The following is a 24604-nucleotide window of genomic DNA, read 5'->3' on the forward strand; positions in this document are numbered from 1 at the left end:
AGTGTGATTTAGTATTTTGTTTGACTTTGTACTGCAACTTATCAAATACATTTTGAGATCTTTTTCCCCTTGATTCACACAAAGAGGAAATAGACTATACTTAGCAAAACTACTGGTATTGCTTGGTAGCTGTGTGGAAACAGTTGCTGCTTTCAAACCACCTGTCCAGCTGGTAGTTGTATGGTGCTGCCTGGATCCATCAGACACCACCTCATACACACTTGCCATTATAAAAAATAATAACAACAAAGAATGACAGATTAGGTTTTAGGGATGTAAAGTACTAGTCGACTAGTCAACTATCCAATAAGCAAGTGCTTATCGGATAGTCGACAGTATAGTCTACTAGTTGCTCCCCACCCCACTGGCTGCATGTATCAGAGATAGGCAGCAAGGGAGGGAAGAGGCAGCAAGGGAGTGAATGCTGCAGGGAGCCCGGCATCAGGCTCCTCATGGCATTTCAGTCAGAAGTGCCACGTGGTGCCAGGGATCTGTGTGGTGCTTTTGCTTTGAAATGCTGGGTGGAGCCCAGGATCAGCAGCTGATCTCTGGCTCCACATTGTGTGCCAGCTTTGAAATGTACGAGAGTCCCCAGCGGGGGCTCTTGTGCATTTCAAAGTGGAAGCGACCGCGTGGAGCCCAGAGTCAGTGGGACTTCCCGCTAGCCCTGGGCTCTACATGGCATTCCAACTTTGTAATGCACAAGAGCCCCCACTGGGCTCTTGTACATGTCAAAGGCAGAACGCGGAAGTGCTTATCAACTAGTGCTTATCGACTAATGGAATTACTCGACTACCAAATTAATTGCTACTTAACATCCCTATTAGGTTTTAGTGTATAGTGTAGAGGAGAAAGAAAATGCACTAGCAGCATGTCTGCTGCCCCGTGTCAGTAGAAGAAAGTTATATAGTGGAGGGAGAGAAGCACAATTGCATCAGAAGAGGCCTAGAGATGGTGACAGGGAGAATAAGGAAAAGAAGAGATCCTCCAAGAGAGAGGACCAAGGGAAAGGGGGTGATAATACATGCTTCTGTTTGTGGTTTTATCTGATTTTCAAGCAGAGAGAATTAAGGGGTTGCTACGCATTAAGAGTGAAAGAATAAAGACAGATCCAAACCATTTAATTGAAATAAACCACATTTTTAAACCAATACCATGAATTTCTTCCCATACCTTTCAATCTGATATTAGCATTGACATTCTCATTAAGAATGTTAAGTATCGACTAACTGACTAATCAAATAGTCGATGCAGAAGTCGATGCATTCTGCATCTACTAATAGTCAATAGGGTGCCTCAGCCTTTGAAGCTGATCCCGAGCTCCCCACAGTGCTGCCACCTTGAAACACTGTGAGGAGCCTGACGCCACAGCGCTGTGGGGAGCCCGGGGTCAGCAGGTGAGTCCCCAGCTGATCCTGGGCTCAACGCAGTGCTGCCGCTATAAACACCACGGCTATGTCTACGCTCACGGCTTCTTGCGCGAGTAATATGCAAATTAGGCTAAGCATGGAATATCGCCGAGCCTCATTTGCATACCTAATGAGCCACCATTCTTCCTGAAAGCAATAGGTGTAATGGCATTGCACAAGAGGGTTTTTCTTGCGCAAGAAGGGGCAGTGTAGACACTCCTTCTTGTGCAAGAGCCTCTTCTGAAAAAAATGGTGGCTCATTAGGTATGCAAATGAGGCTTGGCGACATTCCAGGCTTAGCCTCATTTGCATATTTATCGTGCAAGAAGCCGTGAGTGTAGACATAGCCTAGTGGTTACTGAGCAATGCAAGTGATACCTAGACCACAGCAATAATTAAGACCAAGAGACCTCTACAGCAGAAACTGGGAGCTAGCTGGCTTTTAGCTCAGTGGGTACAAGCTCCAAAACACTGCTACAGAGGTCCCAGGTTCAAATCTGCCTGGTGGTGGTTATACATGCTGTCTGGAGCTGGCCCTAAGCTGCATGTCATGTTTCAAAGTGGCAGTGCCATGTGGAGCCTTGGCTCTAGTCCCAGGCTTCAAGTAATGCTGCTGTTCTGAAGTACTGCCTATTCTTCCCCCACTCCTTGCTGCCTCTATCTGATTGACAAATGTGATAGGGGCAGGAGGGAAAGTGACTGGTTGACTATCCTGTCTGGCACGGATGCTTTTCTGCAAAAGCACTTTTTGCGGAAAAGCGTCCGTGTCAATCTAGACACGCTTTTGCGCAAAAGCGCCCCGATTGCCATTTTCGCGATTGGGGCTTTTTTGTGCAAAACAAATCTGAGCTGTCTACACTGGCCCTTTTGCACAAAAGCTTTTGCGCAAAAGGACTTTTGCCCGAACGAGAGCAGCATAGTATTTCCGCAAGAAGCACTGATTTCTTACATGAGATCGTCAGTGTTCTTGTGGAAAGTCAAGCGGCCAGTGTAGACAGCTGGCAAGTTTTTCCGCAAAAGCAGCTGCTTTTGTGGAAAAACTTGCCAGTCTGGACACAGCCATAGGCAACCTCTACACTGCCCTCTCTTGCGCAAGTAAATATAAGAATGAGGCAAAGTGGTGAATATTGCCACACCTAATTTGCATAATTAATGAGCAGACACTTTTTGCTGAAAACCCCCCACTTGGGCAAGAGCCGTTCTTCCAGAAAAAAAGCGGGAGAATGGCTCTTGTGCAAAAAGGTGTTTTTGCACAAAAAGGAGCCATGTAGACATAGCCATATTGCCTGGGAAGTGCTTTGGGAAGGATCCTTTAGAATGGAAGGTCCTGTGTAAAGGAAATAGGGGGATTGATACATTTTGTAAAACTTCCTTTTTTGAGCTTACACCCAAAGAATGCTTAGATATTACATAAATTCCCCAAACAAACTAGTTTGGTGCATGAGCTCATTTTTGAAGGTTTTGTTTGTTTGTTTGTTTTTGTTTTTTACCTTTAGAAGAGCCCAGTTCCTTTGGAAGGTTTAAGAGTTATGATTTTTTTTAAATTTACTGAAAAATTCTTTGCTTAAATTCAGTGTAAAGAACTCAGAGCCTATGAAGGTTACAAAAAGAAGGCAAACAAAATAAAACCCTTTTCCTATTGAATAATCAATTAATGCATAAGACATTTTGAATAAGAGATTTTGAAATGCGCAGTAGCTTGAAATCCCAGTCAGGGGTAGTTGATTTGACTCATCAGCATGCAGCAGGTAATTTAGAGCACAGGAACTGTGGGCCCCATTCTGTTCTCATCACAGTGTAAATTGGGAGCACCTCCAATGAAATCACTGACATGACATCACCATAAAAGTAGTACAGATGACCCCCCCACGTTATGTGCATCTCGTGGTCCACATTCATATCCGCCGGTGACGCAACGTGGGGAGAAGTACTTGTATCCTTTGGTATATATGGTTGTAACTATTTTCTTCCACTATTTGATCTGAGGAAGTGGGTCTGGCCCACCAAGCTCATCATCTAATAAACCATCTTGTTAGTCTTTAAAGTGCTACATAGTCCTGTATTTTGTCATTAAGGGCTACACTTAGGACGGGGGGGGGGGGGGGGTGCGCTCTTCTTAAGGCCCTTCTCCGTGGAGTGGGGGGAGTCTGCCCCATGGGCCTACCCATCTACCAGAAGCAAAGCCGTCCCGAAGGGCCTAGTACCCTACGACTTTACATCGGGGCGGTGGGGGGAAGAGACTGTTCTCCCTATGGGTCCTGCTGATTTTTAGGGGGAAGCAACGCTGTCCCAGCGGGCTTTAGGGGTGCCCGGGGACGGCGGAGGTAGCGGGGCCGCTAGGGCCCGCTGGTATGTAGAGAGCGACTCCCCATCAGACTGTGCTATTTAGGGAGAATTTAGGGGCACTGAGCATGCTCCCGCGCTGCCCTGGTTGCTAAGGGCCCAGCCGCTGTTGGTGGGGGAGAGGCTGAAGCTCGGTGCATCCGCTATTCGGCTCCGTGTCTCCACAGGCGGGGCCAGCGGGGGAGGACGGAATTTCGGTTCCTAGCTGAGCGGAGTCACATTGGGCAGGAGCCGCGGTGGCTTGTGGGAAAAGAGGGCAGGCTCCGTTCTCTCCTCCTTCCCCCTGGCCCTCTCCTTCCCCTCCCCCTGCCGTCCTCCGGCCAAGATGTCTGACATGGAGGATGATTTCATGTGCGATGATGAAGAGGACTATGACTTGGTGAGGTCTGGGAGGGGGGCGAGCGGAAGCTGGGGGTGAGGAGGTTCCCTGGCGCGGCCCCCTCTCCGTGTAGCTCTGCCTCAGCCCTTCTCAGAGGCTGCCTTCCCGGGGGGCAGTGACAGGACGAGTTTGGCTCCCCATTCCCTCTGGGAGGCAGAAAATGGCTTGAGGGGTCAGGACTGGTATTGATTTTTGGACCAGGCCTCGCTAGTATTTATGCCTCCTCCCCCCTACCCCCGAGAAACGCGCCACTTGAGCCCTAGGAACTTAGTAAGGCCCCAGAATGGCCCCTTCAGGCCCAACAAGTCAGGGCCCTGTTCATTTCAGCTAGGGTCAGGGATAGGGGCGGGGAGGGGGGGTTGCAATTCTCACACGAAATAAAGGGATACATGTACCCAGCCTGGGAGGACGTTTGGGGGTGAGGCTTGTAATCATGTTCTAGGATCAGACTAAGGCTGGGAGGAAGGGTATAGCAGGAGGAGCTGGGAATACACATCTGCCTGCTACATAAATCACTTCAGTTGTATACCAATAATGTATTTATTTTTAACTTCTTTGCTGCCTAGGTAGAACTGGGGTTTGCTTTTGTAGTTTGCATGGTTTTGTTGTCTGTGTTTTGGTAGTGTGTTTTGTCCTTATATTCTCAAGTGATGCAATAAAATATTTGTATTTTAAAATAGCAAGTGATTTGCCTTGGGGGATTCCGCGTTTTGTAGAGCTACTAAGCTTCATAGTGGTCCTCTTAATGTTGTTATAAGCAAATGTCTCTTGTGAGGAGTAAAACATGTCTAAGAGGGAACACTTGGCTATATTGAGAAATAATATTTGGATCAAAAATATGTTTTTTTGTGTCGTCTAATCAGTCTTAATTCAGTGTTTCTAAATGCTGGGTAAAATAACATTGACCTCTTTTGTTTAGAGAGTCAAGTATTCTGTATTCCAAAAAATTTTCTGGGATGTGTATTTCTCTTATTATAAACTGGACCTGCATATCATATACTATTTAATTTTTTAAAATAAACTCCTAAAATATCAACTTTTGAGAAGAATTTCTATGTAGTAAGTCTTGTAGTGTTCCTTGGTATATAGAGCAAGTTCTTAAAATTTAACATTTGTTCACTATCCCATCATCACTTTTCCTTTGGAGTTGCCAGAGGTATATGGTTGACTTTTAAAATATAGACAAATTCTGCAGTCAAATATTATGTTTCTATTTTGAATTGAGATGGAGTGGTTGGCCTATACACATTGTATTTCTAGCCTTTCACTGACCACATAAATATTAATACAAACTATTTAAACATGTTTTTAAATGAAATCAAGTGTAATTATATGAATTGTAAAATGGAAATTGTTCTTACAGAAATATTTTAAAAAAATACTGTGGGTCAATTTGTCCCTTCATCAGCTGACAGCCATTTTTTATAAACAAGTTTATCAAAACAGATTCTAATTTTAGAAACATAAGAACAAGCATACTGAGTTAGGCCAAAAGTTCATCTAGCCTAAAATCCTGTCTTCCAAAAGTACCATGTGCTTCAGAGGGAAAGAACAGAACAGGTAATCACCCAGTGATTCATGTATCTTCATATTCCATAATAAAATACCAAATCAATTCTATGTTTATATCGAATGGTATACAGTTGTATTTTGACAGTTTAAAAACGATTGGAAAATTGTATTAAAGTGCAGTGTTTCAAATGTAGGCATGATATATAAGTCAATATAGCTCCACTGGTTGCAGGTGAATTTTACCTTTTTTATGCTAAGTTTAAATTGTATGCTTTATCAGCTGTCCATGTGCTGGGAGAAATAAATGCTGCTTCTTGCTTCTGTATGAAATATGATATTAATCACAGGAAGAAGTTTCCTAATTCTCTTTGACATGGCTGACTACAAATATTCACAGAATTTACTTTCAAAAGGACATTTTCAGTATCAGATACCTAAACAACCTTTATTAGATTTTTCTTTTAAAACAAATCTTGGAAGATTCAAGTTTTATTGGTATATACTGATGTTGCCATACATGCACAAATTGACAACCTATTTTGATCAATAATAATTGAAATTTACTTATAGGCAAAAATAAGAAAAATGCTGCTTGAGAACTTATTAGACTCAAAATTCAGTTATTCAAACTTCTGAATTGGACTTGTTACAAATGGACTAATGAGCAAGTAATAAGAACAGGTATGATTTGTTGATTTAAGCACATTTATGTATTTTGACATGATGTTGATAATGTTTTAGTTATAAAGCTTTAACGTTTTGAACCTCAACATCTACTGTGATTAAAAGTTTGACTTCTCCCCATAATTCTGTGAAAATTTGAGTCAATAAAAATATTTTTAAAAGTTTAAAAATGAGCATTGATATTTTCTATCAAAATTATTAAAAAATAAAAATTGATTTCTGTCTCACCTACTTAAAACACACTGAAACTAAATATTGTTTTAACTAACTATAGGGTATGCTTGTGTTAGTGTAGTTCTCTCTTTTTATTTTAAAATTAATGCATCCCAGGGCACATCACTATCTGAATTATAGTTTAAAGACTGGGAAGATTTGTAGATGCAATTTTGGCTTATAAGTGGAAGGACAGTGTTTAAATCAAGTGTAAACATTATTCCAGTTAAATTAATTTCTTGCATGCTTGGGATGACCAGCCTGGATGGGATCATGGAATGCAAGAATGTTTTTAAATGTTTTGCTAGCCAGTGTGTAGATGTAGGCTATATTAGAAACAAGTTAAATGTACTTTTTCTAAACATGGGACTTCATTTTCCCACTATGCTGGTGTAAAACAGGAGAAAATCTGTTGAAATCAAACTGGCCTAAGAGGAGAATTGGGCCCATAGTTCCCAAACTCAAATTAAAGACTAATATAGAAGGAGGTTTTGAAGAGTGGAAGTAGGACAAACGATTCACACAATTGAGTTCCTAGAAGTAAAAAGGCAACTCTGAACTATGGAGAGTATTTTAGAAGGGCAGAATTGGGGAGAGATTGCAACAGCAGTCAGTTTGAGTGCAGAACTATGCTTAACACGCTGTACTGCTTCTGTGAAAACGCTATGCTGAAGAGCTTCTTCCACTTTTATGAGAGGTGGTAGAATCTCCCCTGTCAACATAGTGCTGTCTACAGCAGGGGTTAGGCTTGGTATAACTGGATTTTTCAGACCCCTAGTGTAGCCCTGACCTGAGTGAGTTAAGAAATTATAGGCAGCTGCTCCACGAGGGGAGCTGGTTTTTTAATTGGCTCCCCTCACAGACCAGCTCCTGCCTGGCATCCTATACTGCTGCCTCTGATGCAGAGGCGGCAGGGGGCTGCTTGAGTGTGGGGCTAGAGCACATTGACTGCCAACCTAACCCCCAGGGACTTTAGAATAGTCAAGTAACCGATAAGAATTCATGAGGTTAATTGACTATTCAGTTAACCAATATCTAACATCCCTAGGATGGATTGGGGAGGCAGAGGCGCAGTGGGGAATCCAGCACAAGCAGGGACTGAAGCGGTTCCTGCTGTGCCTCTGCCTTTGAACTGTAGCCAGAGCTGCAGGCAGCTCTTGCTACATTTGAAAGGCAGAGAGAGGCACAGCAGTTGGAACCAGGCATGAGCTGGGACTGCTTCAGTCCCTGGTTGTTCTGGGTTCCCCGCGGCATCGCTAACCATCCTTAGGACAGACAGAGGAGGCAAATATCTGTTAACTGAATAGTCGATAAACCACCCGCAACTCTTGCTGCATTTCAAAGGAAGAGTCACAGCAGGGATAGCAAGCACCCTCTCCCCCCCCCCCCCCTTTCCACTAATGGAGGAGTTGATGGAAATTCCATTAACTACTCGATTAGCTGATTAATCGAAATTTAACATCCCTGCCTAGAACCTAGAACTGGAATATGTATATTCCAAAGTCTCTTCTTCTTCCAAATTTCCTAGCTCAGGTTTTATATCAAGCTGGTGATATTATGGTGGCTCTTATTGTGATAAACAGCTAAGAGGTTATTTTATAATAAAATCAGCTATTTCTGTTTAGCTTTTCATTGTGTTTTATGGTCAAACTTTCTGTATATAAATGTCCAATGACATTAATAGATGTAGCTATAAACTGTTTGAAAGTCTTTATAACTACAAAGAATTTTAGTTCTATTTATGGAAGAATAAACCTAGATTTGGAATTTACTAATAATTAAAACTGTCTCAAAATGTCGATGTGTATTGTCCCGTTTTTATGACTCATTAAGTGAGACCATGGTTTCTTGTCTCTATGGAGAGCATTAAATTGCAATTCCTGTCAAAGTCTGCCTTGATGTTGTTTAGTTCCTTATTGAAATTAATCGGTGATCTCCATCCACTTCCTAGTAAACAGTTGCCTATGTTGGGGAAGGAGGGAAGAATCACAATTGTCCTCCTTGTTAGCAGTTGGTTTAGAATAGACATGGAGACTGAACTATACCTTGTCCTGGAATTATCTTTCTGTGCACAAGGACAGCACCTTGTGGGGAAGCTTGAATTAGTAGTACGTGTAACACATCCTTGGGAGCTTGTTTTGTAATAAATCTAGAATGCTGTAGTCAGGTGATATTATCTGGAATCCTAAATACATTTTTTATAATTAGTAGGGAGGCAGGATAGCCAAACCTGTTTGCTGGGTAACTAGATTATTGTGTGTTAAAGGTTTATTTTGTATGATAGATTATTTTATTTGAATGTTGGAGAGAAACAAATACTGAAGGAAAGAGACAGAGAGGTAGCTGTGTTAGTCTGTATCATGAGCTTTCGTGGGCAAAACCTATTTCAGATGATGACTTGAGATGATCTCATCTGAAGAAGTTGGTTTTGCCCACAAAAGCTCATGATACTCTCTTTCTCTCTCGTGTGTGTGTGTGTGTGTGTGTGTTTAGTCTCTAAGATGCTGCAGGATTACTTTTTTCTTTAAAAACAACTTAAAAAACAAGAGTTCATCGGGAAAAAGATTAGTATAACTTTGCCTTTTTCCTGGAATATTCCACAGATACAATAAGACCTAGAACCCCGTTTTCTGACATTGTTTCACACTAGCTTGTTCCTGAGTAGTGACATAAGGTATCCACTTTGTATGTTCTGCCTGAAATGAATATGAGAGGAAGAGAGAGAGAAAGAGAAATGATTAATGTGTTAGTATGCTTCTAAGCAGGGCACAGTCTTATAATAAAGGTGCCTTCTGCTGTCTGGAATATAGGTGTCCAAATATCTAGGACATCATAGTTATTCATGTATAGAATCTAATGGATTAGAAACCTCTTGTTCTTTTAATTTATTGCTGTCTAGGGCAGGGGTGGGCAATAATTTTTTGTTGGGAGCCACGTTAACATTTTTTGAAGTGGCCCTGGGCTGCACTAGAAGGGGCAGGGCCAGGATGCTTCCAGGCTTCCCCACCCACAGACCATAATTGGCCCTTTACCCCCCCCCCCCCACTAAGCTTCCATGCCCTTGGCAGTAGGAGGAGACTTCCTGTGCTCCCCCACCCTCAGGCCAATCATGGTGTGGGGGCGGGAGAACACACAAAGCCTCATCCCACCCTGCCAGGAGAACGTGGAGCTTTTAAGTGCTGCGTGCTCCTTGCAGGCTGGGGTCAGGGTGGAGGAAATTTCACGTGCTCCTTGAGGCCCTGATTGGCCTGGGAACAGGGGAGCATAGTAAAAAGGTTTAATTAGTGAACTGAGTACACAAAACAGATTTTGATGGTAGTACTAGAGAGAGAATTTCCTCCTAAAAATGAACTTTTCTGCAAAATACAGGCAAGTGTTGTATATGGGAAGGTTCATACAGCAAATAACTACAGGCAGTCCCCGGGATACGTACAAGATAGGGACTATAGGTTTGTTCTTAAGTTGAATTTGTACGTAAGTCGGAACTGGCTCCAGATTCAGCCGCTGCTGCTGAAACTGACCAGGGGCTGACTACAGGAAGCCTGAGGCAGAGTTGCTCTGCCCCCAGCTTCCTGGAATCAGCCACTGATCAGTTTCAACAGCGGCTGAATCTGGAGCCTGGGACAGAACAGCTGGGGCGCTGCTGGGTAGGTCCCCCCAGGACCAACCCGACAGCACCCCAGCTGCTCTACCCCAGGCGTCCACAACAAAAGCCTGGTCTGCTGGGGGGGGGGGGCGCGCACTAGCTGTGCCCCCCCCCCCCCCCCCAGCAGACCAGGGAGACCCGGAGCAAAGCCGCGGGGGCGGTGGGGTTCTGCGGCTTTGCTTCAGGTGTCCCTGGTCTGCTGGGGACTCCCCCCCCCCAGCAGACCAGGGACACCCGGAGCAGCTTTTCTCGCCCCAGAGGACGCGATGGCAGGACCACTGCGCGTCTGGGTGGTCCCGCCGCCCGCGAGTTCCGGGGCGAGAAAAGCCCGGTTCATAAGTGCGGATCTGAAGTAAGTCGGATCCGCGTAACTCGGGGACTGCCTGTACATTGGGTATGAAAAGCACTTGACATGTTATACAGTTAGAGATATTTGGTACAGTCTGGTGTATACACAATGACACTGTATCAAATGGAGTGAATAAAAACTTAATTGAATGTGGTACCCCTCAAACATCTGAATCCAAGACCAAAATTTTAAGCCCTACACCAGGATTGGGCAAAAGGGCCTCTGCGGGCCGAATCTGGCCCACCACATGGGTTGATCCACCCTGCAGAGGCCCTGCTGCTCCCTTACCCGCAGGCCAATCAGAGCCTGGGGGCGGGAGAACTGGCTACTCTGGCCTCAACCAAGAACACTCCACTCCCTTCCTCTGGAGTCCTTAAAGGGGTAGACTCTGGCCACAGTGCCTGTGCCAGCTCCAAGCCTGCCAGCCCAGAGCCAGCAGTCACTAGTCACTGCCCCTGACCCAGTGGTCCCAAAACATGAGCCTGCAAGCCACTGGCAGCCTTCCACCACTCCCCAGGAGCAGTCTGCCAGCCCCTAGGAGCCTGCCAGGGCCGGAGAAGGCGGGTGCCTTCCTGGTCCAGGATGGAGATGTGGACCTTACTCAGGTTTGAGGGGGGATGCCCCAAACGTCCATGATCTCTGCGCTAGATGGAGGAACGTGGCTGTCTATGGCAGGATAGCTGCCAGCCTGGCCACCAAAGGCCACATGCAAACCCAGGAGCAGGTTTACATGACAATCAAGTTGGTCTGGCGAAACCTCAAACCCTGAGCTTCCCCTTCCCGCTCCCTCCTCCCAGGTTTCCTCCTCCCCTCTCCCACCCTCTCTTCTCCCTTCTCCCACCTCCTTTCCCCAGTCTCACCAGAGTTTCATTCCCTCCCCCCCAGTTTTGTTAAATAAAGAGAGTTTGTGTTCATGAAAATACATGTATTTTATTTGACATTAGGAAGGGGGGTTAGGAAGGGGTAAGTGTAAGGACATGAGGGAGGAATGAGTAACAGGCCCCCAGTGGGGCAGACCTGGGAGGCACTTAGTGCTCCTCAGAGTGGAAGCTCTCCTACAGGGCCTCCTGGATACTGTCAGCCCCCTGATGGACCTCCCAGATGGCAGCCTGCAGAAAGTGCAGCCAGGCTCACAGCAACGTGTCCAAGAGAAGCACCGGCGGGGGGGGGGGGGGCAAAGGGGCAGCTCTGGCTCCATGTTACAGAGTGCTGTGGTGTCCCAAGTGAGGGCAACCAGAGCATACAGAGACAAAATGCTTTGCTGCCACTCATCGAGGTAGACCAGCAAGCAGGGAAACCTGAGAACTGACTGTTCCGGGGGGTCCCTTTAAGCACAGACCTCAGATCGCCTCAGGCAGCAGCCCCACACAGTAAGTCTTGACCTGGTGCCCTGCTGGACCTGGTTCCGGCCAGCCTTAAATGCGATTCAGAGTCTACTCAGTGTGGACGTGCTATTTCGAAATAGCAAAACGCTATTTCAGAATGTTTTTTGTGTGTAGACGCGTTATTTTGACATACCATAGTGTCACTGTGTGTACACCAGATTGTACCAAATACCTCTAACTGTATAGTGTGTCAAGTGCTTTTCATACCCAATGTAATTTTTGCTGTATGAACCATACCATATGCAACACTCTACCTGTATTTTGCAGAAAAGTTCATTTTTAGGAGGAAATTCTTTCTTTAGTACTACCACCAAAATCTGTTTTATGTACTCAGTTCACTAATTGAACCTTTTTACCACTGATCTAATAAGGCAGTCTTTCTTGCCACATGATCAGATAGTGTGTTTGAGTTGTGTGTCTTGTAATGAAACTTATTTTTCATCAAATCCAATGAAAACAAACATAAAAACTCTCTTTTGGGGCAAAAGGAAAGATTGCCATGCTGCCCAGAAAGAAAAAGTTAACAAGAATTTGAAATGGTTATAATGAGTCTATACTGAGCCTTGCAATGAAATCATACACAGGTATTCTCTCATCTGACACCATCCCTGATCCAGCATCATCAGTGACTTTGTGAATGCTCAGGGGCTGGAGCACCAATGGGAGGAAAACCTATACTAAGCTTCTCTCTCCGCCCATGCTTATCAACTCTTCCTCTGCTCTCCCAGAGCTTTTGGAGCACCTCAAACATGATTTGTGGTGTTTAAGCTCAGAGTAGGGATGGAGAAGGGAAGGACCACGTCTGGGGCTACACTTGGGGAAGAGGCAGGACAATTGTGGATCCCCACGGGGTGAAGGCGGGCACCCCAGATGACAGCACAGGGGCCAACATTGACCTCCCCTGGTCTAGCAAATTCCCTGATTTGGTCTGGTCAGGTGCCAAGGGTGCTGGACAAAGGAGTTTTAATCTGTAGAGATTTTTAAAACAAATTCATAGGGATTTAAAAAAAACCCTTGAAATCTAATCTATTTTAAAAATTAAGTTTTAAAATAGTCAGGTGTAACTCATGCTACTGAGTCTCCCTGCTAATTGTGATGATAAAACCAAAACAGATTTCAGTGTTTAATGCAGTGAAACAAGATGCTATACATGTGCAAAATAGACAAATGATTTTTTCTCATATTTCAGTTTAATAAACCTAGTTACTATGTAATAAATACTTAACTTTCATACACACACACTTACTTAACATTGTTCTTTTAATTCAGTTGTACTATGTTTGCACTTCTAATAGGTTGTTATGGCCATGCCTAATTTTGCCATATGACATAATTCAGCTTTATAACAGTCTTTATAACCTTCCCCCTCACCTCCATTCTGTTCTAAAATTTGATTTGTCAATTTCACATGCGTTCATTTTTTTGATTGTATTACTTTGGTATATATGGCTGTGCCGATTTTCTTCCACATATTGATCTGAGGAAGTGGGTCTGGCCCATGAAAGCTCATCACCTAATAAACCATCTTGTTAGTCTTTAAAGCCGTGGTCCCCAACACGGTGCCCGCGGGCGCCGTGGCGCCTGCGGGGGCATTTCCATGCGCCCGCCAGGTGCTCGGGGCTGGCCTGGCACCGGGCGCATGGCAGGGGGAGCTCCGGCCCCGGGCGCGCGGCGCATGGCGGGGGGAGTGCCAGCCCCGGGGCACAAGTGTCCCCGCCCCCTGGCACCCGGCGGGCAAACGGCCACGCCCCCTGGCGCCCGACAACCTTGAAAGGTTGGGGACCACTGCTTTAAAGTGCTATATAGTTCTGTCTTTTGTTTCAGCTAGACCAGACTAACACGGCTGCATCTCTATTACCATTGCTCATACTGTGTGAGTCATAGCTGTTTTCATAGGAAACTCTAGGTCTACATTATGTTGTGTGATATTTTACTTCTCAAGTGAAGGAGATGATTCGTGTCGGGGTGATAGAAGAAATTCCACTTGGAGAAGATTATTTATAATCAATGTGTATGTAGTAAGCAGCTAATATACCAACAGTCTACTTAAGCCATTGTCCTTTCCTGTTCAGCACATATAAAATTAGCCAGGCTTATAGGGCAATGCTGAAGAAAACACTGTGTCTTGCAATATCGAGGTACATAAGTGTTAAGGATAAATATATTAAGAAATGGAGTTTTGTGTGGGATTTTTTGTTTTTCTCCAGCATTTTGCAAGTGTGTCTCACTTGGTTTCTAATGACCAGTCATCATTTGGGAGAGCCTAATGTGGCTCCATGTTAATCCAAACACTAGAGTAGTACAGATACCCTGGAAGGTTACAAGGGGCCCGTACAGACAATGTACAGCCTTGTATGCCTCAGAACAAAGTCCTTTATTGCTATTTATGTGCCAGTATGCATCTGAAATTTCATGGAAGGTGAACAAGTCTGCAAGTACAGAGATCTGCCAGCTTTTTGCACCCAGCTAGGGAAGCCACAAGTCCAGATAGGTCAAGAGTTGGCCTAGGTATGAAGGAGGTTGCCAGAGGATGTTGTGAAGGCTAGAACTTTAACAGGGTTCAAAAAAGAGCTAGATAGATTTATGGAGGTTAAGTCCATTAATGGCTATTAGCCAGAATGGGTAGGAATGGTGTCCCTAGCCTCTGTTTCTCTGGAGGTGGATGACAGGGGAGGGATCATGTGAGGATTATGTGTTGTGATCCCTCACTCTGGGGCATCTGGTATTGGCTACTGTCAGCAGACCGGATACTGGGCTAGATGGACCTTTTGTCTGACCCAGTATGGCCATTCATATGAGGTGTACCATGGCTTTGGGATTTTTTTTCCATAGGGTGGGCAATAAAAAAAAAAAAGGCATCCTGAAGGGTTGGTCCCTGGCAGGCCGCCACCACTGTTTACCTGTGCCTCCACAGTTTTCGGAAGATCGCAGTTCTGGTTGGCTGTGAATCACCATTCACAGCCAGTATTAGCCGCAGGTAGTGGTGCAGACTGGGAGGCTGCTTCCCGCTGCTCATATTGGCTACAAATGGCAATACGTGGCTATCCTCTAATACCTGCAGAGGCACAGGCAAACATGGAGGTGGGGGCTCACCGTGGACTAACCCTATGGACCGGATCCAGCCTGCATGAATCAGTGCTGTGGCATCTTTGTAAACATAGGAGCTATATTTCATTAGAAAATGAATACTTAAATTCTACTGAAGCTGATGGGTAAATGCCCCATTAGCCAGGAAAGTTTTCTATTTTGTGTTGGCAAGTAGTTTGAGTGGATTTGCCAAGTCCTCTTAATAGAAAACAATAGATATTTTAAATGTCACCTCTTCCCAGGAGTTAGTCTGCATTATTGCTATGATTTTAAACAGATGTATTTCATTTACAACATTGCAAAAAATTTAGTTGTAAACTCATGCACTCCTAAATTAGGAAGTGCCAGAATTAAGACAGCTCTTTGACCTTAATTTGGACCCTTTGTGCATTTGTATTATAATAGTTTTTAATTACATGATCACATGCTATTATTTTTCACAGAAACCTGCCTCATTCGGAGCACAGAATAGACAGTTCTCACTGAATGGGTATCTATTCAGTATTTTATTTTATTTCTTTATTCTCATTCGTTATGCTTTATTTACTGCACACCCTGCTTTGAATAGAGAATTACTAATTTTTTATGACACTCATTACTATGTGCTTTGTGAACCTTAATGAAAGTACATTCACAACATCCCAGTGAGGTAAAATGGTATTATGCCTATTTTACAAAAGAAAAACTAAGGTATTCAGAAATTGACTCAGGTGCCCAATTTAAATGTCCATCAGCTGGAGTTCATCTGCCATTCAGGTTTTTTCCCCCTCAGAGTATTTAGAAACTTAAAGCACTTTATATGTTAATAGTAGAGATGTCGAGAACATCATGTGTAGATGTGTCTTGCACAGGATATAGCTAGATGAATTCACTTGTTTTGAATGTACCTGCTGTGGACATGAAACTGTATATCAGTGTTTTAATGTACAAAAATACTTTTAAGAGGAGGAAAAAGTTCGTTCTCATCTCTTTCCTATATCAAAGTCCCTATACAAATATGCTCTTCTGGCACAATATAACCAGCACATAAATGTAAAGCCTGTCTTTGTGGGAGATGGACCTTTCTCTGGGGGCAATGTGACTATGCAATTAACTAACTCTCCCAAGAACTAAGAATCATCACAACCATTACTATTTTCTGCTAAACATTGAAGGCATATATCTTTGATCTTGCCTTTAATAAACACACAGCAATGGGTGTATTTATATTAAAAATAATTTTAAAATTCTGCCAAAACAAGACACTTTTCCTTTTGGGAACAAATATGTGACAGATGTGTTGTCAAGTTGCTCAGATACTAAGGTGATGAGTGCTGTATTAAAACCTATATAGAATAGAAAATATGTACTAATGTCAGTAAAACAGTTTGTCCAATATTTGTCATATATCTTTGGTTACTTGATCTTTCCTCTCTCTTTTTTTTTTAAATTAATATACTGTTTTAGTTTTCCATAATATTTACATATGCTTTCAAATAATGGATTTGGAGGTCTCAGGAATAAGTACGGGTTGCTTATATTAAAATCCAGCCTAGGTCATCAAGGAGTAGAAATTGTGCTGGTCTAGATGTAGTGAATGGAGCATCTTAGAATAAGTTGGTCACTGTGTCCACATCACAAAATTCATGATTTTTGTTCATACCAAAAACCAGCGTGTCTCCACTACTAGTCACATTTGGGCACTGTGGGACACTTCCCAGAGTCTAAGAACATCGACTTTCACGCTGCTGCATCTGCACTACCTTAAATTCGACCATGAAAGGTCGAATTTACCATTACTCCTCTTGCCCTTAAGGTCAGCAGAACAGGCTTGGTGGTGTGGATTCACTGTTTAAAAAACAACAACAACCTAACATGGCTAAGTTTGACCTAAACTCGTAGTGTAGAACAGGCTTAGGTCAAGTGCCTTCATTGTAACTGTATAGAATGAAGAGCGATAGAGAGTTCCTCAGGCAGGAACATCCATTGACATAAGGATTTTGTGTCAATTGCACTACCTTATAATTGATCTAAAAATAGTGACATTCATTTTCCAATGCTGTCAAACTAACAGTATCCCAAAAGCAATAAAATTCACTGAGTCAGAAGAAGACACAAACCGCTATTTGCTATTGAACACTTCCCTATGATCCATTTCAAAGGCTCCATTAGGAGAAAGAGATTTATTTTCATTAGAAATTACCTGAAATGTAGTAAGACTTAGGATTTATTCAGTGCTCTATATAAACATTGGGCATGAAAATAGTCCTGAGAGACAGAGAAGTGTTATTTATCCCATTTTACAATGGGGAAACTGAGCTAGAGAGAAACATTGATATGTCCATGGAGTCACTAGTAGATCTGGGATTAGAATTTAAAAATACCTAGTTTCTAGTCCATAGACTGTTGCCTCCAAAAGTACATCAGTTTAGTCCTAATTCCCTTTTACTGGGGATCATCTTAGTTCATCTTTACAAAGTAGGCTTTTTGGTCAATCTATTCCTGTAATAATTTTACTCCATCAGTGAGAGTACTAGTGTGGACAAGGCTTCCAGTGGCTTCTGGCATTTTAAGCTCTAGGTTGTCCAAACTTTCTGAAAACACAGGTCTGCATCATATAATGTAATGGCTACTAATACAGTGCTTACTCTCCCACTTATTCTATCACAAGTGAAGTGTAGTGGGAAAATTTAGAAAATTAAGTGTTCTGTAGTCAAGGTGCAAGGATCTAACGTTGCACCAATGCACCAAATAAAGTCAACAAGCAAAAATCCTTCTTTCCTATTCATGTTGTAATACATACTGTATGCAGGTCCTACCTCTCCCTGGGTACTTGTGAAGTATGTTTTCTGAACCCCTAAGCTTCACAACTCAGAAGACGTTAATATTTTATGTAAATGTTAGTGCACTACATATGTGTGTGACACACACAGGCTATGTCTCCCTAAAAAGGAAAGTATTTTGTTTGTGTCAGGTGATGGTTGAAACAATCACCCAAACCTATCTTTAATAACTGTTGTGGTGATTGTAAGCTTTAGTAGCTTATATGAGGCGGCTTTTAATGTTTATCCCCTATTTAAAAGCTTAATTGTAAGTGTTCTGAAGTCCCAATTTTTAAAAGAGGTATACACTGAAAGAGTTTGAGTTTCTAAGAGAGAGCTGAATATAGACATATCACGCTTCAGTCTTTTACCTGGTTTTCCCTTCTTTCTCTCACCTTTCTTTTGAAGACTTTATTAACACTGGTAATATGTTAGTGAACAAAAGAATGAACATGGGTGAAGGAAACAAGGCAGTGGTAGTAAGGGAAGAGAAGTCCTACATTTTTGCAAATGAAAAAAGTGGATAAAAATAGTATTGTTTTTATCACTGCAGTGTACTGGTGACTGTCGTTAGGGTTTTAAACAGAGTTTCAAGAAGTTTATCTTCAACATTTGACCTCTGTGTTGGGAAAGGTTGATTCCGATTTTAAAATAAATAAATGCTTGCATAGTATTTTAAATCTGGTATTTCTTTTTGAATTTTTAACTGTCACAAGAGCATTGTGCTAGTGCATAAGTGGAAGGTAGCATATTGTCATAAGTAAAAGCTGAATAGTATGTACAAAGAAAGCAAACAGCATAAAGATAGAAAAATTCTATGTCTTCTGGTACCCATTATGGGTGATTCCTTAGATTAAATTGTTCTGCATCCAGATTCCTTCATTTCTACCTTTCAGCTAGGGATATTAGCAAATAGTCAACTATACTTATCTGGTAGTTGAGTGGAGTACTCAACTACTTGTCGTCCCCGCCCCCCCCCCCCCCCGCCTTGCTTCCTCTAGAGGAGGCAGCAAGAGGTTGGGGACAGGAGACAGAGCTAGAGGGAGCCAGCTTAAAAGTTAGAGGCAGCAGGGGGTGGCGATAGGGCAGGCCCTGTCCGCGGGGGTCCCTGTTTGCCAGGGGCTGCTGGATTTGGCTGGTGCGGGACACTGCGCTTGGTGGCTCTTACTATATTGAAAATGCAGAGCCACAGCACAGGTGGCTCCCAGTCCTGGCTCAGTCCCTGCTCAAGCCAGCTCCAGGAGCTAGTCCCACTGTGGCTCTGCAGAGCGGTCCATATCGACTAATCATGTAGTCGATACAAATTGTATCAACTATTTGATTAGCCAGATAACCGCAATTTAACATCCTTATTTTCAACAACACTTGCATACTCCCAATTATTTTCTGCTTCTCAGCAAATAAACAGCTGGGGTCGTCGTCTTGATTAATGTTTTCCTTCATGTTCTGGCATGATTTTTTTTTCATGATGTAGAAAGGATAGGAATGTGTCCTTTTTACAAACCTCTTGTATCTTCCATTGCTGAGCCCTGGCTCTTTGAAACACCCCCTACTGTGTCGACTATCTGATAAGCATTTGCTTTTTGGATAGTTGGATGGTAGACTAGTCATTCACATACCTACTCTACACTGCACTGATTATGCCCCAGTTGGACTATTGTGTCCAGTTCTGGGCACCACATTTGAAGAAAGACTTGGAAAAGGTCAAGAGAAGAGCAACAAAAATTATTAAAGGCCTAGAAAACATGACCTATGAGGGAAGACTGAGAGAACTAGGGTTGTTTAGTTTAGGAAAGAGAAGACTAGAGGGGACATTATAGCAGTTTTCAAGTATCTACAAGGGTATTACTAAGAGGAGGGAGAAAAGTTGTTCTCTTCGCTTCTTGTCCTATCATCAGAGGTCAATGTACTTAAATTGCAGCAAGGGAGGTTTAGGTTGGACATTATGAAAACTTCCTTACTGTCACAGTGGTTAAACACTGGAATAAATTGCCTAGGGAGGTTATGGAATCACCAACACTGGAGATATTTAAGAACAGGTTAGATCTAAATGGTTTTTGGTCCTGTTGTAAGGTCAGGGGACTGGACAACCTCTTGAGGTCCCTTCCAGTTCTAGTAGTCTATGATGCATGCTTCTTCAGGAACAGTGGCCTATATGGAAAGCTGCAGGCAGGGACTTCCTTTCCATATCACAAAATTACAGCGAGAGATGTGGAAATGTCCCTTATAGCCCTGGCTTATGAAGCCTTACGCAGGGCATCCTGACAGCAATAAGATGCGGTTCAACAACAGTGTAAGCCATGCTGCATGGTTGTTGACTATGCCTTTGTCATTTTAAAAGGGAGATGGAGATATCTCTATGGCATGCTGAACCTTCTGGAGGATCATATCCTCATGGTTTTGACCACATGCTGTTGCTTATATTATTTGAGTGAGAGCAAGGGTGAAGTGTTTACCCATTGATGGAGTACTGAGACACAGTACCTGGGTTCACAGTTTGAACAGGCAGGCGGCCATCAACATCAGAGAGGATCTGATGTTGACTTTGAGAATGAGGGATGCTGACATTTGTGTGTGTTGTGTGTTTTGGGGTTGCTTTCCTGCCTCATCCCACTTATGCTGAGCAAAGCATTTCCATGTGACCAAGAGATGTGACATGCTTCCATAGCGGCCAGAGCAATTGGTATGGGACAGGTTGTATATCACAAAATAAACTAATTGAACCCTACATCAGTTTTGCTTTATTAATCACTGCAAATCACAGCCACGCACCAACGGCGAATGCTTGCTGACAAGGTGGTGTATGAGTTAGGAGAAAACCTCACAATTGTGTTAATATCTGTTTGTCAAATTCATAGCTGCTGTGATGGGATGTGTTGATTACAAAAAAAAAATCCCAGACAGTGAAAAGGAGTGAGTGGACATAGAGGGAGGATTGCTGGATAGATAATTTTGCCTATGCTGCCAGGGAGGCCTTTGACCATTCTGATCCCTTTGCACCTTGATTAGACACTTCAGCATTTTGGTTTGGTCTTCCATGAGCTTTATTTTAGCATGCAGTCAGTGGCTTTTTTTTCTACCTTTCATCTCCCTGACCCACTTTTCCTCCCATTTTTCTATCTGAAGCTTGGAATGTTGGAATGTCTGAAAAGATAACCATTACAAATAGAGTGACTAGTATTTCTGATAAAGGTTGAAACATTTCACTAACATACACTTCTCTGAACACAACTTGCCACTTTCCCTGTTACCCACAGGCAAATGCAGATCTCTCCAGACATTTTGAACTTGGTGAGCGTTAGAGGTGGGGAGGGGGAAGGAAGGTTGTGCACAGGGACATAAGGAAGTACAGTCCTAGCTTGTGCAGCAGGTGCATATGGAAACAATTCTATTAACCTCCCACTTGTCCACAGGCTACCATAACTCAGGCTGACATTTCCCTACTGAAAGTTAAAAGGCAAACCTGGGCTCTGCTTCGGGATAAAAGCGGAGGCACCTTGCTCCTTATGCAGCCCAACTCTGTGCCACCTTGGTACCAGCAGCACGTATTGAGGAATGAGAGAGTGTCGTACCCTGGGTGTGGTAAAATGGCAGCCCTGACATGCAATCTCTGTGGAAAAAATTAAGTACCTTGGAAAAAGCTTCAACAGCATCCCCCTGAAAGATTCTATTGATATCTCTGCATGCATCAATATCCCGTTTGGACATAACTCTGAGCAAGGCAGGGCATGGCCATTTCACAGAAACACAGCCACCAAACGTGTCCCCTCCCTTGAATTAGAGCAACTTAACCTGCACCTCTTGCCTTGCTGCTGCTGAGATTCAACATGAGGCTAAGTTCTTGAGTAGTTCCTAGCTGCCTGCTGTACCAGCTGACCGTGCAGTGAGCTTCTTCTCCTCGTCCGCTGCTACCTCTTCATTAAGAGCTGCTTTTTCTGGGTTAAGTCCTGTTTCTGCTGATTTTGTGCCATGGGAGATATCCACATGATTAGTGGATGTGGGGTCCTTTCCCAGGATTGCATCCAGTTCTTTATGAAAATGGCATGTCTTCTGGGCAACACCAGACCAGCTGGTCTACTTCACTCTACTGTACGACTACTACTGTTACTTTATCTAGGCTCTGCATTTCAGCATGTCTTGTTCATACCCTTTCTTGCACATGGCTCAAGATGTGGTCAGATGTGTTCCAGTTCCTGTAGGTCACTCTCAGTTGTGATTGGATTAATTCTTCGTCATACACACTAATAAGAGCCTGCTCCACACGTGAGAGCATCTTGAGAGAGAACCACCCCCGATTGTCTGAGAAGACACCGTGAGCAACACTCCACAGCTGAGCCAGCCAGCAGGAAATGGATTTTAAAGTTCCAAGGGCTTACAGGGGGTATGTCTACACTACAGCGCTAATTCGAACTAACTTAGTTCGAATTAGTTAATTCGAACTAAGCGAATTCGAACTAATGCATCCAGACTAAAAAACTAGTTCAAATTAGTGTTTTGCTAATTCGAACTAGCATGTCCACATTGAGTGGACCCTGAACCGGGGTTAAGGATGGCCGGAAGCAGTGCCGGCAGGGCATCAGAGTAGGACTTAGAGCGTGGAGCTGCTGTCTCAGGCTAGCCGAGGGCTGTGCTTAAAGGGACCCGACCCCCACCCCAGACAGACAGTTCTCAGGGGTGCCCCGCTTGCAAAGCAGTCCTGGCTTGGATTGCCCGGAGTACCCACACTGGGCACATCACAGCACTCGGCCATCAGACCGGCTGCACTTGCCGCAGGCTGCCATCTGGGGAGAGGGGGCAATTGGGGGGCTTCAGGAGAGCTTCCACCCCCAGAAGCCCGCAGAGCCAGCCCAGTCCTCCCCATCGGGAGCTCGTACCCCATTCCTCCCTTACCTCCTTCCACTTACCCCTCCCTAGCCCCCCTTCCTGATGTACAAAATAAAGGACAATTGTGTTCAAAAATAGAATCTCTCTTTATTGAACAAAACTGGGGGAGACTGGGAAAAGGAGGTGGGAGAGGGGAAGAGAGAGGGTGGGAGACGGGAGGGCAACTACAATGATCAGGGGTTTGGAACAAGTCCCATATGAAGAGAGGCTAAAGAGACTGGGACTTTTCAGTTTAGAAAAGAGGAGACTGGGGGGGGATAGGATAGAGGTCTATAAAAGCATGGGTGGGGTGGAGAGGGTGCATCAAGAAAAGTTCTTCATTAGTTCCCATAATAGAAGGACTAAAGGACACCAAAGGAAAGGAATGGGTAGCAGGCTTCAAAGTTGTTCTTCACAAAGCAAAGAGTCAACCTGTGGAACTCCTTGCTGCAGGAGGCTGTGAAGGCTAGAACTGGAACAGAGTTTAAAGGGAAGTGAGATAAAGTGATGGAGGTTGGGTCCATGGAGTGGTATTAGCCAGGGGGTAGGAGTGATGTCCCTGCCCAGAGTTTGTGGAAGGCTGGAGAGGGATGGCACGAGACAAATGGCTTGGTCACTGTCTTCGGTCCATCCCCTCCAGGGTCCCTAGGGTTGGCCGCTGTCGGCAGACAGGCTACTGGGATAGATGGACCTTTGGTCTGACCCAGGACGGCCATTGTAAGCTCAGGGTCGGGGGTCTCAGTGGACCCCCTTGATTTTCATGTACACCTGCTCCTGGGTGGCCAGGCTGGCAGCTCTCCTGCCCTAGATGGCCACTTTCCTGTGCCTAGTGCGGAGGTCGTGGACAAGGTCCACGATGTCCGCACTAGACCAGGCGGGTACCCGCCTCTTGCAGTCCCAGGCAAGCTCCCAGGAGCCGCCAGCCTGGTCCCGGGAAGAGGGGGAGGGCTGGGGGGCATCGGGTGGGTGGCTCGATCCGTGCCAGGTGCAGGGTCTGCTGGCTAGGTGCTGGCAGGCTTGCACCTGGCACAGGCACCGTAGCCAGCCCGTGCCTCTTTAAGGGGTCCGGGGCCGGGAGGGGGGCATATGAGTTTCCCTGGTGTTGGCCAGAGTGGCCACCAGGGAAAGCTGGGGAGGGCTAGCCTCCCACTAGTTCGAATTAAGGGGCTACAGACCCCTTAATTCGAACTAGTAAGTTCGAACTAGGCTTAGTCCTCGTAAAATGAGGTTTACCTAGTTCGAAGTAAGCGCTCCGCTAGTTCGAATTAAGTTCGAACTAGCGGAGCGCTAGTGTAGCGCCTATCAAAGTTAATTCGAACTAACGTCTGTTAGTTCGAATTAACTTTGTAGTGTAGACATACCCAGGGAGAGTAACACATTTTTGTTTGCCTTGCTGCAGAGCAGCAGAATTCAAAGCGCTGGCGAGAGTGCCTAATGGTGATTGTGGGAAACATTCTGGGGTTCAATAAACTCGAAAAAAATCATCCTGTACTACACACTACATGATGGTCAACAATGAAGGAGGAGGGACAAAAGTCCCTTGTGGAAGTAATTGTGTTTTGTGGCTGAAACTGGGTGTTTTTTGCAATTTTTGTTACATTGCAATGTTAATGCTTTCCAGGTTTTATTATCAAAAAGGAATGTTTGGTGACAAAACTTACCAGTGTAGACATGCCCTAATAGCACCTTCTAGAAGAATTGTAATTTGCGTTGGTATTCTTGACCAGAGTTTCTAACCACCTTCTCTTCCTCCTCCTACCCTGACGACAGTTGTACTGCAAAGCAGTGTACTAATAGGTTTATTCCTTTCATCCCAGAGGTGGTTGAATTCTAGTGATGCTCTAGTGAGATGACATAATTAACCTAGACCAAAATTATTTTTTTTTATGGTTCATTTGAATTGAGAGATCTACATTTGGTGAAAGTATATTGA

General features: G+C 44.1%; 1 protein-coding gene across 2 annotated transcripts in view; it reads left to right on the top strand.

Moving 5' to 3' along the window:
• Nucleotides 1–3939: 3939 nt before the first annotated feature.
• Nucleotides 3940–24604, top strand: part of COPS2 (COP9 signalosome subunit 2) — a 46264-nt gene continuing 25599 nt past the window's right edge. For both annotated transcript variants that reach the window (XM_006135056.4, XM_006135057.4), the window contains exon 1: nt 3940–4131. In XM_006135056.4, the coding sequence (XP_006135118.1) occupies nt 4078–4131 (54 nt within the window). In that variant the 5' untranslated portion in view covers nt 3940–4077. The remainder of the gene's footprint in view (nt 4132–24604) is intronic.

This window comes from Pelodiscus sinensis, chromosome 14, assembly GCF_049634645.1.
Source record: "Pelodiscus sinensis isolate JC-2024 chromosome 14, ASM4963464v1, whole genome shotgun sequence".
NCBI classification, from domain to species: Eukaryota; Metazoa; Chordata; order Testudines; family Trionychidae; genus Pelodiscus; species Pelodiscus sinensis.